The sequence below is a fragment of the Geotrypetes seraphini genome, chromosome 10, assembly GCF_902459505.1.
Source record: "Geotrypetes seraphini chromosome 10, aGeoSer1.1, whole genome shotgun sequence".
Lineage (NCBI taxonomy): Eukaryota > Metazoa > Chordata > Amphibia > Gymnophiona > Dermophiidae > Geotrypetes > Geotrypetes seraphini.
Genome location: NC_047093.1, coordinates 22,700,352 through 22,718,743, shown reverse-complemented (window position 1 = coordinate 22,718,743; position 18,392 = coordinate 22,700,352). Strand labels below are relative to the sequence as shown.

Genomic DNA, 18,392 nt, shown 5'->3' with positions numbered 1-18,392 from the left:
TGAGGGCGTTTCTCCCCTCCGACCGACAACGGACCCTGCTCCACCTCTGTCGTCAGGTGCTCCTTCATCACTCCGTCCCAGCTCGGCAGATGATGGTCCTCCTGGGCCACATGGCCTCGACGGTCCATGTGCTTCCTCTGGCGCGACTCCACCTCAGGACACCTCAATGGACTCTAGCCAACCAATGGTTGCAGACCACATATCCTCTTTCTCATCCCATCTCTGTGACATCGTCTCTTCAGCAATCTCTTCAATGGTGGTTGAACTCCTCCAATCTTTCCAGGGGTCTACTCTTTCATCTACCCCCTCACTCCATGATCATAACCACAGATGCCTCCCCCTATGCGTGGGGAGCTCACCTGGGAGATCTTCACACTCAGGGACTCTGGACCCCTCAAGAGCGTCAACATCACATCAATTTCCTGGAACTCAGGGCCATGTTCTATGCCCTCAAGGCCTTCCAGCACCTTCTCTACCCTCAGGTTCTTCTCCTGTGCACAGATAACCAAGTCGCCATGTACTACATAAACAAGCAAGGCGGCACCGGATCTCCCCTCCTCTGTCAGGAGGCCATCCGCATCTGGACCTGGGCCACGGCCCACAGTCTCTTCCTCAAGGCTGTCTACATCCAGGGCGAACAGAACTCCCTGGTCGACAATCTCAGCCGCATCCTTCAACCTCACGAGTGGACTCTGGATCCTCCCACACTCCGCTCCATCTTTGCTCGGTGGGGCACTCCTCAGGTGGACCTATTTGCAGCTCCTCACAACCATCAGCTGCCCCTTTTCTGTTTCAGACTCTTCTCTCCTCATTGTCTGGCCCCAGATGCATTCCTACTCAACTGGACGGATCGGTTCCTCTATGCCTTTCCTCCACTACCTCTGATGTTGCGGATGTTATTCAAACTCCACAGGGACAGAGCCACCATGATTCTCATCGCCCCTCGGTGGCCCCGCCAACACTGGTTCTCCCTCCTGCTCCAGCTAAGCTCCAGAGAACCCATTCCTCTTCCTGTGTTTCCTACTCTACTTACACAGCAGCATCAGTCTCTACTGCATCCCAATCTGTCCTCGCTCCACCTGACAGCTTGGTTTCTCTCGGGCTGACCTCTCCAGAGAATCTGTCTCAGCCTGTCCGTCATATTCTGGATGCCTCCAGGAAACCGGCCCCCTCCAATGTTACCATCAGAAGTGGACCCGGTTCTCCTCTTGATGTCTACTACATCACCACAATCCCACCTCATTGGCGGTGGAAACTGTACTGGACTATTTGCTCTCTCTATCCGACGCTGGCCTCAAGTCTACCTCAATCAGAGTCCACCTCAGTGCCATCACTGCGTTTCATGAGCCTATCCTCAGAAAACCTCTCACGGCTCACCCCCTGGTTTCCCGGTTCATGAGGGGCCTCTTCAATGTCAAACCACCTCTGAAGCCTCCTCCAGTCGTCTGGGACCTGAATGTGGTTTTATCTGCCCTCATGAAACCCCCTTTTGAGCCTCTTGCCACAACTTCGCTCAAATTTCTTACCTGGAAGGTGCTTTTCCTCATTGCCATCACCTCTGCCAGGAGGGTTAGTGAGCTGCATGCACTGGTTGCCGACCCACCTTTCACTGTTTTTCACCATGACAAGGTGGTTCTGAGTACCCATCCTAAATTCCTTCCCAAGGTGGTCTCGGAATTTCACCTCAACCAGTCCATTGTGTTACCTGTCTTTTTCCCTAAGCCCCATTCTCATCCTGGGGAACAGGCGTTACACACGCTGGACTGTAAGCGTGCCCTTCCATACTACCTTGACCGTACCAGGGCCCACCGCTCGTTCCCTCAGCTCTTTTTGTCCTTCGACCCTAACCGCCTAGGTCGTCCTGTCTCAAAACGGACGCTTTCCAACTGGCTTGCTGCCTGCATTGCGTTCTGTTATGCTCGGGCCGGTCTCTCACTGGAAGGTGCTGTCACGGCCCACACGGTCAGAGCTATGGCTGCTTCTGTGGCTTTCCTCCGTTCCACGCCCATCGAGGAAATCTGCAAGGCTGCCACTTGGTCCTCAGTTCACACGTTCACTACTGTCTGGATGCCTTCTCCAGACGGGATGGACACTTCGGCCAATCTGTGTTACAAAATTTATTTTCCTAATGGCCAACCATCCCTCCTCCCTCTCTGTTAGCTTGGAGGTCACCCATGCGTTAAGAATATGCTGCCTGCTTGTCCTGGGATAAAGCACAGTTACTTACCGTAACAGGTGTTATCCAGGGACAGCAGGCAGATATTCTTACGTCCCACCCTCCTCCCTGGGTTGGCTTCTTAGCTGGCTTATCTTAACTGGGGACCACGCACTCCTCCGTCGGGCGGGAAGGCACTCGCGCATGCGCGGTGCGGCCAACTAGAACTTTCTAGTTAAAATGTCCGTACCGGGGCTCCGTCGGTGACATCACCCATGCGTTAAGAATATCTGCCTGCTGTCCCTGGATAACACCTGTTACGGTAAGTAACTGTGCTTTTTGGGCCCCAAATGAATATAGGACACTGTCTTATTTTCAGGGAAACACAGTAGTACTTTATAGAAGGGCGCTGTGCTGCTGACAAGGGCCTGTGGTTTTTACTATGTGTTAGCAGCACAGCCACTAGTTAACTAATCCATATTGTCTGCCGTTGTAGCAGACAAGACACATTTTAAAAAGATGCATTCCCCAACTCCTACCTGCCTACTAATATGAATTTCCACATTAAGGGGGCACCTTGTTGCCTAGGTTCCATTATAGAATATGGGTTCAGGGTAAAGGATTTGCAATGCCACTTTTCTGTGGTATAACCTAAGCAGTTTACATACTATATACCGATACTTTCTCCGTCCCTAGTAGGCGTAGCTTTTCCTGGCACATTTTTGTGACCCGCCGCGTACTTCATTTGCATACGTGATTTTTATGAGAATGGCTCGTCTTTTTGGAATCATTAGATTTACGGCTGCTATAGATTTTACCGGTGATATTAGAGAATCCGGCCCTAAGTTTTTGCACCTGGGGCCAGTGGAGAGTTGACGAATTTGGCCAGGGTTGCAAAGAGCTGCAGTAGGAATCAAACCTGATTCTCAGCCCACTGCACTAGACTCCACCAGCTTAACTAACATGTATAGACCCACAGGTACACCAGTCATAAACATGGCATAACTCTGGGCATTTAAATGCATTAGGGATGCATGTAATATACAGTATTCTGTAAGTTACACGCCGAACTGGGAGATCCGCCCATGTATATGTTCCCTTGAATTTGCATGTGATATATGTTACCCATCTTATAGAATGGGGCTTAGACACCCTGCTGGTAATTTCACAGGTAAGTGTACTTTGTATTCCGTATTCTCTGACTCTTCAATGTCTTCTTCGCCATTTGTATTCTGTTATTCGCTGGCTTTCCAACCATTTCAATGTAATATGTTAAAATTATATTGTAATCTATGTATATCATTCTTCTTGCCAATATGCACCATTGTAATCTCTGATCGCTCTGTGACCTCTTCTCTATCTGTATATTGTAATTCGCTGACTGTACAGCTATTCTTCTCTGTCGCAAGATTAAGGCGGTATAGAAAAATAAAGTTATTATTATTATTAAGCACTAGTATTGTATACAGTATATTTACAAGCACCAGAGTTCACAAATACAGGTGCCTAGAGTATACAGTTTCCCCGTAAGTCTTTAATGTATACTGTTAATTTACTGTGCTTTTTATTTTAACACGTGTTAAAACCCATGTTGCACACACAACGGTTTAGTAAATTTATCCATGAAACATATTGTGAAATCTTTTTAGCATATTTTTCTCACTTCTAGGGAGGAATTTATCAAGAGGCGCTAACTCTGTTAGCAGATGCTAATGGATTTGGGGTGCACGCTAAATGCTAAGATGCCCATTATATGCCCCTTGGTGAATTCCTCCCTTAGTGGCATACCATGAAGATTTATATTCACAATATACAGTACTATTTGAGTGTTTAAAAAGGGGAGCTGTGGGTCTGTGTAAAAACATGACGTGTTTTTACATGAAATAAGGAGAAGCAAACCAGGATACAGTAAGATAAGAGAAAGTCCACTACAGATGTTTTTAAACTACATTTTACCCCTTTATGTGTTTGAAATAGATTGTCCATGAAATGCTGTTGGATACCTCAGCTTCTTTATCAAATATAAGGTAAGAAAACACAAAATGTACTGCTACCAGTATTCTAATACTACTTATGAAATGTAGTTTGTTGATATAGTGAATGCTGTTTTTTTCAGAGTACTAAAAAACAAAACCCTTTCTGAAGTGAAAAGTATGATAGTACAAAGCATTTGAATAAACACCACGCTTGAGTGCTTTCTTTTTCTGGCTTCATTGTTTAAATATCAAAAAAGAAGATAATGTGCAGTAGAGGCCGATTAAATTTCGGTTTCAGTTATGGTGCTGAAACTGGCTCCAAATCCTTTTTTCTGCCCAGTTTTGGTTTTGGCCAAAAAGTTATTTTAATTTTCAGCCACGATTTTGATTTCCTCTGAAACTGTGTGTTTTCGGTAGAAGCCAAAAATGTGTACTTTGTCCCGTTTATCTTGTTACATCCCCCTCCCTTCCTGAACAGGAGTTGCTTCACCCCCCCTCCCCCCCTCCCTTACCTGTAGGCTTTCCTGGGCCTATCTTACAATTCCTGGTAATCTAAGGATGTAGTTGAGGCAGGAGCGATCCCCAGTTACTCCTATCCATTTTAACTCTGCTCTCAAAATGGCTGCCGTGACTGGGGCATTGCTCCTGCACTGACTATACCATTAGATCAGTGGTTCTCAAACCTGTCTTGGGGGACCCCCAGCCAGTTGGGTTTTCAGGATATCCTTAATGAATATGCATGAGCCAGATTTGCATGTCTCCCACCTCATTTATATGCAAATCTCTCTCATGCATATTCATCAGGGATATCCTGCTGCCTGAAACTTCTCTTCTGACGCAACCGGAAACAGGAAGTTGCGTTAGAGGAGAAGTTTCAAAACAGTCACACGCGACTTGAGAAAAGGCTCGGGTCGCATAGAGACAAAACAATGAAAATTGCCAGCGAAGGTGAAGGGAAGGAGGGAGGCAGATGCCCGGACCGTGGCAATCAGGTGGGAGGGGGTTGCTGGACCACACGAAGGGCACTGAAGAGAAGTGGAGAGAGGGGGAGGGGAGAGAGGAACAGACGCTGAAGGGAAATGGGGAAGAGAGAGAGAGGAACACGCTGGAAGGAAGTGGAGAGAGAGGGGGGAGGGAGGAGCAGACGCTGCATGTTAGTGAGTAGGAGAGGGGAGAAGATGCTGAAGGAAAATGGGAAGGGGAGAGAGTGGAACAGATACTGAAGGGAAGTGGGGAGGAAAAAGGTGAGCACATACTGGATGGAAGGAGGGGATAAAGAAAAAAGGGCACATGCTGGATTGGGGAGACAGATACCAGATCTGAGGGGAGGAAAGGAGGAGAGAGATGCTAAAAACCACCTAAGGGAGGGAAGGGAAGAAGACAGAGATGCCAGACTATGGGGGGAGCAAAGGGAAGAAGATGGGTGCCAGACCAATGTGGGGGTGGGGGGTGGGGGAGAGATGGAAGGGAGAGGCGGACAGTTTCTGGTAGAGGCATACAAACAGAGCAGATGCCATATGGAAGAGACAGAGAGAAGACAAGATGGTGGATGGAAGGAATTGAATGATGAGAAGATGAGGAAAGCAGAAATCAGACAACAAAGGTAGAAAAAATATTCTTTTTTTTTTTTGCTTTACGATAAAGTAGTATTGTAGTTGTGTTGATAAACATTTTTAAATAAAGCCCTGCCAACTGAAGATCTCTTCCTCTAGTTCGGCAGCCAGAACTTTGATTTATAAAATGACAATTGTACAGTATATTATTTCTTTTTATACTTTAATAAAATAAGTTCAGTATAAAATTATTTGAGGCTTGTGTGGATGGGATCAGATGATTTGCAGGGAGGGGGCGGAGACAGGAACCAAGCTCGTGGGGACGGGGCGGAGATGGAGACAGATTTTTTTCCCCGTGTCATTCTCTAGCACAGAACCTTAAAATCTGACCTAATTTAATCAACTGCTGATATGAAGTTCTTCCGTGAAAGCAAGAACGCAGTAAATTCAAATATAATAAGAACTTTGGGATCCTTTCTCTAAGCTGCAGTAAAAGGTGGCCTTAACACAACCTTATACAGGTTTTTCCTGTCTGCTAAGGCCATTTCTACCACAGCACACTAGTGCTTACCACAGCTTAGTAAAAGGACACATTTTTCTTTCTCTAAAGAGGCAAGGGTGCCATTTTTATTTTATTCAGTATACGAGCGGCTGCTGAAGTGTTCTCAGCCCAGCCAAGAAGAGAATGATGCGGAGCCATGAAACGTACAAGTTATTCCACACTTTTCTCGACACTTTTCGTTTCAATGATATGAAATGAAACGTAACAAAAAGCGTCAAGAAAAGTGTAGAAAAACTTGTACATTTCATGGCTACACATCATTCTCTTCTTGGTTGGGCTGAGAACCTTTCAGTGGCCCCTCGTATTGTGATGTCATAATGCCTCATTCCACCAATGCCTAAGAGCCAACCTCATCGGTGATGTCACAGTGGCTCGGTTTCCCTATACTTGTGCCCATTTAGTAGATGCATGAAATGAAATGTGTCAAGTAAAGTGTGGAAAAACTCGTAAGCTTCATGGCTCCATATCATTCTGTTCTTGGCTGGGCTGAGAACTTTTCAATGGCCACTGGTAAGAAAATTAAAAATTGCAAAAGAATATTGATGTGAGTGGCTCTGATGGGCTGAGATTCCCTATTAATCCTTATATTTCATCCTGATCAGAAAGTTCCATTTTTCCATTCATCATAATTTGCCTTTTCTGTTTGTGTAATATTTCTGACAAAACTTAGGGCTCCTTTTACTAAGGTGCGCTAGCGTTTTTAGCTCGTGCTGCAGATTAGCGTGCGCTGCCCCCTGCGCTACGCGTAAAAACTAACGCCAGCTCAATGGCGGCGTTAGTGTCTAGTGCACGCGGCAATGCAGCTTAGTAAAAGGAGCCCTTACTGTAGAAGAGCAGTTTGGGAAGGAGTCTCGAGTAAGCTGGTGTAAAAAGTGAGTGTGCAAATTCCCAACCTCTTGAGTAATTCATGCAGTAACCAGAGCAATTTGTGCCCATGTTATTTATTGAGTAATTTTGAGTAGTCTATAAGCTTGTTTGCTTTTAGAAATTACATAGATGATTGAGGTAGAAGTGCATCTTGGTTAGCTGTTCAAGTGCCTGGCTTTGCTTACTTTAACTGAAACTCCTCCAATTATCCCCTCTTGAAACAATCTATACATACGCTGATGACATCCTTGTCCTCCTTGAGATAGAACAGAACCTCACCAACCTCCACGAGAACATTACAGCTTGCATAATGAGACTCCATTCCTGGTCCTTTTCGGTACAGATGAAATTGAATGAATCAAAAACAAAATTACTCTGGCTCGGCCCAAAATTAGAACACCTGCACACCCTCTTCGCACTACCCTCAGGCGCTGCACTGCAGCTTGTGTTCTCAAGCAAGGTCCTTGGCATCATGATCGATTCTTCTCTCTCCCTCAATGACCACCTCAACTCCTTGCCTAAATCATGCTTTTTCAGCCTCCATGCTGAGGAAAGTACGATCCTATTTTTGCCAACAACATTTCGCCGTCCTTGTCCAATCCATCATCCTCTCCAAACTAGACTACTGCAATGCCATCTACTTAAGCCTATCAAAAAAAAGTCTTCAAAGACTCCAGCTAATCCAGAATACTGCAGCCAAGTTGATCTTTGCAAAACGCAAGTCTGACCATGTCTCCCCACTCCTAGCCAAACTTCACTGGCTCCCAGTGATTTCCAGAATCCATTTCAAATGCTCCTGCCTGGCTTTTAAGATCATTCACGACATCCTTCCTCCCTTAATCCCACTATCTTATAACTCCTCGAGTCCTGACTCTACCAGACCCACCCAAAGGTATAAACTATCCTTCCCCTCTCTACACGGTATTCGCTATGCAGGCAAACTGGGAAAATCCCTTCTCTTCAGAATCACAGGTCTTTGGAACGACCTTACGACCCCGCTGCGGAACCTGGGCTCCCTCCAATTATTCCGCAAGCAACTGAAAACCTGGCTTTTCACTAAAATGTAATTCTTTCCCCCCTTACTCTTCTCTTCTATATATAAGTTTATGTAAACCTTTTTTTTCCTTCTCTTCCTATATTTTAAGTTCTTGTAAACCGTGCCGAGCTCCACATCCGTGGAGATGATGCGGTATATAAACTTAAGGTTTAGTTTAGTTTAGTTTAGTTTACAGAATGGAACACAAAAATTTTCATTTGCAATGGAAATGCTGTTTTTTGTGCAGTCTAGTTCAAACTTTGTAACCTCAATTCAAGGCCGGCCTATTATTTATTTTGCCACTGATAAATGTATACAGCAGTTTAGATTGAATCCTTATTTACTGCCCAAAAAAACTTCCCTAAGAAGCTGAACCAAACTAGTCCATCAAATGTCTTTGCATTTCATTGGAGATTTCCCTAAATACAGTAAAATTCTTGAGACGCAGGTGGAAATGGCTTCATCCTTTCGGTTTTCCCTCTGACCCTGAAACTGACTTATTCCTCATTCATTCTTTGCTCTTACAGGGTCCTTGCCAAGATTCACAGAAATAACATTAATTGTAAAAAAAAAATACCCTGCTAATATCTCAACCTGTTTCATAGTGTAATTAATCAATCTCAAAAGTCAATGCAACCAACTATTTTGTATAATTTCTTAGGGCTTCTGACATGCCACTTGGTCATCCGTTTTTTTATTCGGTGACACAAATGTCTTGGTGGCTATGGCTTCTTCATTTGCCCCCTCTATATCGTCTTTAACATCTTTGTCGTCATTCTTAAATTAGTAAAAACTGTTATAAAGTGCTTAGTGCTTTCATAAATAGTTTGATATTTTAGAACTTATCTTAAAAGATGTAGTTTCTCTCTTCTCTAAATCGTATCGTTTCGCCGTCAGGCTGCTTCAAGAATCAGTCCCTTATACAAGCAAGAAAAGGCAATATTACTCCTGCCCCCTTGTTTCTTCAAACGTATTTAAGGGAACCATACAATACATTTAATATCATACGCTTACCCTTTATCCATTCAAACAACCATCCCGATCTGTGTATTTTCTATTTAGATAAGATGGCCGCGGCGTCTTTTTTGCTTCAATAAGTACCTCCCCTTTCTCTGACGTCACCTCATTGTATTAGCGAATCAGAATCACACACTATAATAACTTACCCCATTCTATTTCTTGATTTAAACCCCCTGGTTGCACCATATCCAACTTGTAAATCCATTTTTGTTCCATCCGATTTAATTTTTGTTTATAGTCACCACCCTCCCACCCTTCTCTTATGTGTGCTATAACTCGCCACCTAATGTCCGCGATCTCATGTCCCTGGGTCATAGTGTAATTAAACATATTTAGCAGTGGGATGCATATTAACATGCAAACTTGTTTTACAGTTAAGTGGATATGCCAGTAGGAACGGAGGGAGTCTCAGCTTTATAATATACCTTCACTTAGTAAACAGACTGTCCCCCTGTGTTTTAGCCCTATTCTCTTTCATTGTCTTATTTGTATATTGTTTAAAGATGCTTCTTCTGTTTAGACTCGAGGAAGGGAGTTTTATCAAAGCAGGTTACATATATTATAAACAAACATAGTAAATGATGGCAGAAAAAGACCTGAACGGTCCATCCAGTCTGCCCACAAGCTACACTCATTAAAATTCATGATTAAGTGAACTTGTCTTTTTTCTTTGATATTTCTGGGCCATAGACCGTAAATCCACCCGGTACTGTCCTAGGTTCCAACCGCTGGAGTTGCCATCCAAGCTCATTCCAGTCTATCCAACCATCCAACCAGTGTGGCCCTCCCCAACCCATCCTACACCAAACCACTATACATGGGACACAGACCGTACAAGTCTGCCCAGTACCAGCCTTAGTTCTTTTATACCATTCATTTTCTAATTAGAGATCCTCTTGTGTTTATCCCACACCTCTTTGAATTCCGCCACCTTCTTTCTCTCCATCGCTTCCTTCGGGAAGGCAATCCAGGTATCTACCACCCTCTCCGTGAAAAAGAATTTCCTAACATTACTCCTAAGTCTACCAACCCATAACCTCAATTTATGCCCTTTAGTTTTACAATTTTCCCTTCTCTGGAAAAGATTTGGTTCTATATTAATACCTTTCAAGTATTTAAACATCTGTATCATATCTCTCTTGCCCCTCCTCTCCTCCAGAATATACATATTTAGGTCTTCCAATCTCTTCTCGTACTTCTTTTGGTTCAAACCCAGTACCATTTTTGTCGCCTTCCTTTGGACTGCTTCAAGTCTTTTTATATCCTTCACCAGATAAAGCCTCCAAAACTGAACACAATACTCCAAGTGTGGCCTCACCAAAGACCTATCCAGGGGCATCAACACCTCCCTTCTTCTGCTGGTTACTCCTCTTTCTGCACAGCCTAGCATCCTTCTGACTACAGCCACCACCTTATCACACTTTTTAGATGCCTTTAGATCCTCAAGACACAATCACCCCAAGGTCCCTTTCTCCATCTGTGCTTGTAAGCCTCTCACCTCCCAGCACATACGGCCCCTTGCCTAGCCTGGGCCAATCAGGTCTTAGGATTAATGGGGATGGGCGGACCCGCTATGCCTAAGGCCTGATTGGTCAAGGCTTCTAGAGCAACTGAGTGCAAGACGGAAACACGCGCCGAAGAAAATGAGTGTTTTTAGGGGCTCCGACGAGGGGTTTTGTTTGGGAACCCCCCACTTTACTTAATACAGATCGCGGCGGCATTGGGGGGGGGGGGTTTCGGGGGTTGTAATCGCCCTCATTATACTGGAAACTTAACTGTTTCCCTGTTTTTTAGGGAAAAAGTGAAGTTTTCAGTAAAATGTGGGGGGTTACAACCCCACAACGCCCCCACAACGCGGCATGATCTGTATAAAGTAAAGTGGGGGCTTTAAAACAGTCATTTTCTTCGGCGCACACCTCCACGTTGCGCTCGGTTGTCTGCGCGCGCCTTTGTCCCGGCGCGCTTTTGACCTGACACCAGGCTTCAATAAAGTGCTGCTATAGAGCAGCACTCCACTGGAGAGGTTAAGGGATGTTGCCTCCTTAATCCCTGGTAGTGAAAATATCAAGGAATATAAAACTCTGTGACAGCTTCAGGAAAAATAAATGTTTGTTTCTAAATTGTCTAGCATAAACACTTTGGGATTATATACCATAAACATAAATGAGACTGTTTTGACTCATCCAAGTCTCCCATTTAAAATGCAGACCGAATGACTGCTGGAAGATAAAAGAGTTTTGTTTTGGTTTTAATTTTTATTTTTTTTTTTTACTCCCGTCAAAAATTACGAAGGCTAGGGGACACTCGATGAAGTTATAGGAAAATACTTTTAAAACCAATAGGAGGAAATCTTTTTTCACTCAGAGAATAGTTAAGCTCTGGAACATGTTGCCAGAGGATATGGTAACAGTGCTTAACATAGCTGGTTTTAAAAATAGTTTGGACAAGTTCCTGGAGGAAATGTTCTTAGTCTGCTATTGAGATAGACATGAGAGAAACCACTGTCTGCCCTGGGATCGGTAGGATGGAATGTTACTACTGTTTGGGTTTCTGCCAAGTACTTGTGACCTGGATTGACCACTGTGGAAACAGGATACTGGGCTGGATGGATCACTGGCCTGACCCAGTATGGCTATTCTTATGACAAGTGAAGCAGTCTGAGATGAGTGAAGGCTTTGTGAAGATCTAAAGAGAGAAAACAGGCTGCCAAATGTAAAGACTTATCAGAATGAAGCATCTTATGTGCCAGAGTGAGACTTTTCAATTTAATAAAGTTGGCTGGTAAGAATGAATCTTGTTCTGCTGTTTTGGAGGAGGAGGGGAAAGAAATAGCATGTGATCTGGCTGCTATTAGAAACAAGATACTGGGCTACATGGACCTTTGTTCTGACCCAGTATGGCAACTTTTTATGTATGTATGACAACTAGTGTGTATTTTATTCTTTTCCTTTCCTGCTGTGGGTGTGACATATATTTGTAAGAATATATTTTTAAAAAACAGCCTCAAATACTCAACAAGAATAGAGAGCAGGACAAACTATGCTTTTCTGGAGCACAGAAAACTATCACTGGCTGGTGTTGCCAGAAAAAAGAGCACAACTAAAACCCCCACTTTCTTGTAGGAAAAAAAACTGAGTGCTCTAAAAAAAAAATCTGGCAGCATTATTGAAGTACACTTCTCCCTCGTTATTCACAGGGGTTAGGTGCAGAGCCGGACTGCGAAGTGTGAAAAATCGCGAATAACTTCTCGGCCGGCTCTGACCCACCCCCGCCTCCCTCCTGCATCCCCGGAACCTTACCTGGTGGTCTAGCAGTGAAGTGGGGCAGGATCGATCTTCCTATGCTCCAGCCCCGTGCAGAGCCGTCATCAGAGTGGCTGCCGTGAGTTCCCGTTGTAGTCTCGAGCAGTGTTCCCGCTAAGGTGCGCTGGTGTGCGCTTGCGCACAAAATATTACCTGGCAGCGCACAAGTTTCTCGTCACAGCGCACACATTGTAGAGCACAGTTCTTCAACCGCCGGTCCGCAAACAAAATCTTGCCGGTCCGCGAAGGATTCGGTCCCCGCCGCAACGAAAGGCCGGCGTCAGCTGACTTGCAACTTCCTGTTGCAGTCGCTGTGCCGGGACTCCTGCCTTCGCCGGGACTCCTGCCTTCCACCGCGTTTGCCTCCTGCCTTGTCTCCGCACCTCCAGACCAGCAGCGGCAGCTCTGTATGTTTTTAACTTCGGCACAGAGCTGCCCCTAATCAATAGTTTAGCGCGGTTTCATAAGGCAGCCTCGGGGCCTTTGCTAGGCCGGCCCACATCGCATCATCGAAGCGGGCCGGCTATCAAAGGCCCCGAGGCTGCCTCATGAAACCGCGCTAAACTATTGATTAGGGGCAGCTCTGTGCCGAAGTTAAAAGCATACAGAGCTGCCGCTGCTGGTCTGAACTCTTGGGCCGCTGAAGGAGGGCAAAAAGCAGCTATCCTGGAGGTTTCCCTTCCTCTCGCCTTACAGGTTCCTTTTTTCCACCTTTTTTTTTTTCCTTCAAACGGCAACGGGCCCCAGCATCGACATCAATCAAGTAAGTTCCACTGTCAATCAAGCGGTTCTGCTCGGCCAAAGCTTCCCCTGTGACATGAGCCACCCTCAGGGGAAAGAAAGTGACCCACAAAGGTGAGGGGAAGGGGGGCAGATGATGGAAGTTGGGGGGGGGAGAGAGAGAAGGGGCAGATGATGGAATGGAGGAGATGAGAGAGAGAGAGAAGGGGACAGATGATGGAAGTGAGAAGAAGGGAGAGAGAGCAGAAGGCAGATGGATGTCAGTTGAGAGGGGAGAGCAGATGCTGAATGGAAGTGGGGAAAGAACACATACTGGATGGAAGGAGGAGATAAATAAAGGGGGAAGAAAATAGTAAGATAATGGAGGGGTGAGGGAAAGGGGTGACAAGCTGTGTGTAGACACAGTGAAAAGAGGGAAACGGGACTAAATAGTAAGAAAGAATTTAATTTAGATGGAGGCAGAAAATAGAGAAGGAAGACCAGAGAAGAAAAGGGAAGAGAGCAGAGAATGATCAGATCTGAGTGGAGGAAATGAGAAGAGAGATATGCTAAAAACCACAGGGGGGAGGGAAGGATAGAGATGCCAGACCATGAGGGGAACAGAAGGAAGATGATGGATGCTAGACCAAATTGGAGGGTGGGGGGGGGGCAGGAGGAGAGATGGCAGGGAAAGACAGACAGTGAATGGAAGGGGCAGATGCTGGACTGAAGAGACAGAGAAGGTTATCATGCTGCTGTACCGGGCCATGGTACGCCCTCACCTGGAGTACTGCGTCCAGCACTGGTACTTTAAGAAGGACACGGTACTACTCGAAAGGATCCAGAGAAGAGCAACTAAAATGGTTAAGGGGCTGGAGGAGTTGCCGTACAGCGAAAGATTAGAGAAACTGGGCCTCTTCTCCCTTGAGCAGAGGAGATTGAGAGGGGACATGATAGAAACATTCAAGGTACTGAAGGGAATAGACTTAGTAGCTAAGGCAGGGAGAACGAGAGGGCACTCTCTAAAGTTGAAAGGGGATAGATTCCATACAAACGTAAGGAAGTTCTGTGGTAGAAAGCAACATATTTATTTGGCTCATAACTTGCTGGCGCCCGATATTTTTAGCTCACAGTGAAAAAAGTTTGCTCACAACACCCGCCCGCTTAGAGGGAACACTGGTCTCGAGACTACAAATCACGGCAGCCATTCTGATGACGGCTCTGCACGGGGCAGGAGCATAGGAAGATCGCTCCTGCCCTGCTTCCACCGCTAGACCACCATGTAAGGTTCTGGGGAGGCTTGGATGGCTTAAAAATAGCCCAAAAATGAAAATAGTTTTGTAAAAAAATCGCAAATAACCGAATCCACGGATAATGAAACCACGGATTCGGAGGAAGAAGTGTAGTTTATCAAAAGCCAGCCAGAAAAGCAAAATGATATGCAAGAAAAGGTTCTCTAAAACTAAAAAATGTAAGGATATTAAAAAACAAAAAGAGAAGACTTGTCTTTATATAAAAAAACAAATCTAAGCAAAAGAGTCGAACTTAACTTAAATATATGTAGGGAGTCTTTCTGATCTGCTTCATAGATCCTCTTCGGGGTGAGCACTGAAACAAAATTTATCCCAGGACAAGCAGGCAGGTATTCTCACAAGTAGGCTCCGTTGGATCACGTCACCCACATATGAGAATAGCTGCCTGCTGTCCCTGGATAACACCTGTTACGGTAAGTAACTGTGCTGTTTCACACTGAAATCCTTCTTCCGGCTTCAGAAAGCCTCTTCGTACTGAGCACTGAAGCAATATGTGCCACATTAAAATCCTTCCATACTACAGCATTTCACTCCCAGCTGGACCTACTTTCAATTATAGTCGCCAATTATACAATTTCCCATGAAGTTTAAATAAAAAACTAAAGAAAGAAAGAAAATAGACAAAACAGGAGACTAGTCTTTAGTTCATGTAGGGAGTCTTTTGTTCCTGGCTCTCTATGCCCAGCACTTAGGCAAACAATTTGTGTCACATTGAAATATTTTCAGACTGCATCATTTCACTCTTGGCTCTCAGCTCCCAGCTGAACTTGCTCTCAGTGTACTTCAAAAAATCCTTGTTTGCTATAACCATACCATCTCCAATTAGTCTCTCATAAAGTCCTTTTGTTAATACAGATCAAATCTCGACAAGGGCCACTTGTTTCGTGGGAAACCCCGCTGCTTCAGGAGATCCAAAATAGAGAGCCAGTTCTCGACAAAGATGCCGATTTTTAAAGCAGAAACCGGCAATTCAAAAGCACCAATCTGAGATGTCAACAGTTTTTTAAGGAGGTACAGCACTCTTTCGACCACCCAAAGTAAAGGAATTAAAGAAGTTGTAAAGATTTTAAGAAATAAAGCACTATTCCTCTACTGAGATTCAAAAGGGCACTTTTGCAAATGTAATTCTTAATAAAATGCTTGCCATTCAATAGTTCCATTTAAACCTGCTGGTTCCATTGTATTATCTATCCCTAGTTGAGTCTTTGGGGCTGTTTTTTCTATATTAGAAATATATGTCACACCCTCAGCAAGAAAGGAAAAGAATGAAATACACACTAGTTGCTTTATATAATTGTTCTCTCATTCTATGTGATTATTTGTAAAATAAACTTTTATGTTCTTACATAGTTGAAGCACTTTGTCTTCTCCTAATATACATGTACACACAAGTAGCTTCACAACTATACTTTGTGTGAGATAAAAATACTTTGAGACTCTGTTTCAGATAGAGAAGGAAGACCAACAAATCTGAAGAAAAGTGCTAAATGAATAGTTTCTTGCCCACATTCTATATAATAATACCCTTAGTGCGCATGCACACTTCAATTTTCGTGGCTCCGTACGTCTGTAGCTCCGTGGCCGGCAGAGAAACTGTAAAGCGTGAGGTGTATGACGATTTGCTTCGATTGGCGGTTTAACCTAATCCAGCAGTGGTTACTGTGTGCCGGTTGCCCTTCCCAGCACAACGAGTGATTTAAAAAAAAAAAAAAAAAAAAAAGGTAGGATGGGGCACAATAATTGACAGAGAGAGAGAATGAAAGAAAAAAAAAATAAAAACAGACGGGACATTGACAGGCTGACAGAAATAGAGACACACACACTGAAAGACAGGTAGGTGGGAGTGAAAGACACACACAGAAGGACAGGGGGCCAGGGAGAGAGATTGAAAGAAAGAAAAACCAGACAGCGGACAAGGAGAGAGAGACAGGCAGAAAAAAAGAAAGACAGACAGCGGCCAAGGAGAGAGAGAGACAGAAAGAAAGACAGACAGACAGACAGAAAGCGGCCAGGGAGAGAGAGAGAAAGGTTTTATTATAGAGGATAAGCAAAAGAGCCAATCCAGGTCACAAGTACCTGGCAGAAACTCAAAGAGTAGCAACATTCCAGAATCCCAAAGAGTAGCAACATTCCATGCTAACGATCCCAGAGCAAGCAGTGGCTTACGTATGACAAGCATGGAGGGGCATAATCAAAACAAACATCTAAGTTGAATTTGGTCATATGGCGCTAGACGCCCGAAGTCGGCAGTGGGAAAATGCCCATTCTCGAAAAATACGTCTAGAATTTTTTTTTTTTTTAATTGTCTCTCTGGACATCCAGGCTATTGTTCGTCCAAATCGCCAGTACATCTATCTATATACCACATTTTCGACCAAAATTTTGTCCAAGTCCCAAACGCCCAGAACAAGACCATTTAGACTTGGGAGGGGCCGATCTTGTAATGGCCTGGCCACCCAGACATGGCAACAGAGCCTAGGGCATCTTACGTGAACTTCACAAAAAGGGTGCCAGATAAACATCTCACCAGAACTCCCTTATATACCCACTATACCCACCTATCTACAACCCCAATAGCCCTTATGGCTGCAGGTGGCACCTATATTGCAGTAAAGTAGGGTTTTGGGGGGGCTCACATTTTCCACCATGAATGCAGTGGTTAGAATGGCTTATGGGCCTGGGTTCTCCTCTCTATGGTTCACTAGCACACACCCCAGCCTAATAAGACAGCTGTTTGCAGCTCTACTAGGCTTTCCTATAGCAGGTGCTAATGTTCTGGAGGCAGGTATGTGCTTTTTTTATTCTGATATTTATGGTAGTATGAGGGGGTCAGTGATCACTGGTGGAGTGTGTGGGGGTCTTTACGTTGTCTCTGCAGTGGTTATCTGGTCACTTTGGATATCTTTTTGGCACTTATACCTGCTTTTACATTGTCTAACTCACAAAGTATAAGTTTCGTCTAGGAAGTCTCGTGAAACATTCGATTAGTCCTGCACGACGACTAAGCCCACATTCTGCCCAAATACTACCTTAACCACTCCTCCAGATATGCCCCTTTCAACTCTGGGCGCACAGCGACATTCAGAAAAGTCCCTGGTACGTCCAGAAAGTTGGTTTGGATTATCGGCACTTGGACGACCTGTCTTTTAGGGTTTTTAGACATGTTTAAGTTTTGATTATAAGCCCCATAGTGATTTAGTACATTATGGGCAACACATGAAAACTGGAAAATGAATTGTGAATTTGAGGATAGCTGTGGTATGCAGCTTACCTGTGCTATTCGTTTTTCACTTCTTGAGGGATGCTTCAAAATGAATTTTCTCATTATTTTCAAGTACATCAGCATTCCAGTTGATTTATATTTTATTAAGTTTTCTATTTTTATCATTTGTATTCCCGCTTCCCCAATTTTTAATTTTGATGTAATTTTCATTCAGATGCCAAACAAGCAAAACATTCAAAATAAGTGATGTGGTTTCCATAACAACCATCTACATGCTGTCTGTTCACATCTTTTTCTCTCCATCTGAGTACATTTAATTCAGCTCTATGGAAGGTCATGTTGCAAACGTAAGGTACCGTATTTTTTGCTCCATAAGACTCACTTTTTCCCCAAAAAAAATGTGGGTGGAAATAAGGGTGCATCTTATGGAGCGAATACCCCCCCTGTACCCCCATACCATATAAAAAAAAAAATCTGTCTTTCCAGTGCTGTATGGCAGGAGCTTTCAGCACTCCTGCCCTTCCCTCCGCTGACTCCTGAACTCTCGCGGCAGCGTCAGAGGGGAGCACGAGGCAGGCGTGAGCTTTTCGCGTTTCTGCCTGGTCCCGCTCTGCTCCATGAATGGCTGCCACCAGTTCTCACAATAGGGAAGGGCAGGAGCGCTG

At 44.5% G+C, this 18,392-nt stretch overlaps 1 protein-coding gene across 1 annotated transcript in view; it reads left to right on the top strand.

Annotated features, from left to right (window-relative positions):
• The window catches only part of STXBP4 (syntaxin binding protein 4), a 177,529-nt gene that overhangs the window by 111,772 nt on the left and 47,365 nt on the right, over positions 1–18,392 (top strand). Inside the window, 1 exon segment of the mRNA XM_033961059.1 lies at positions 4,133–4,182. Coding sequence (XP_033816950.1) covers positions 4,133–4,182 — 50 coding nt within the window.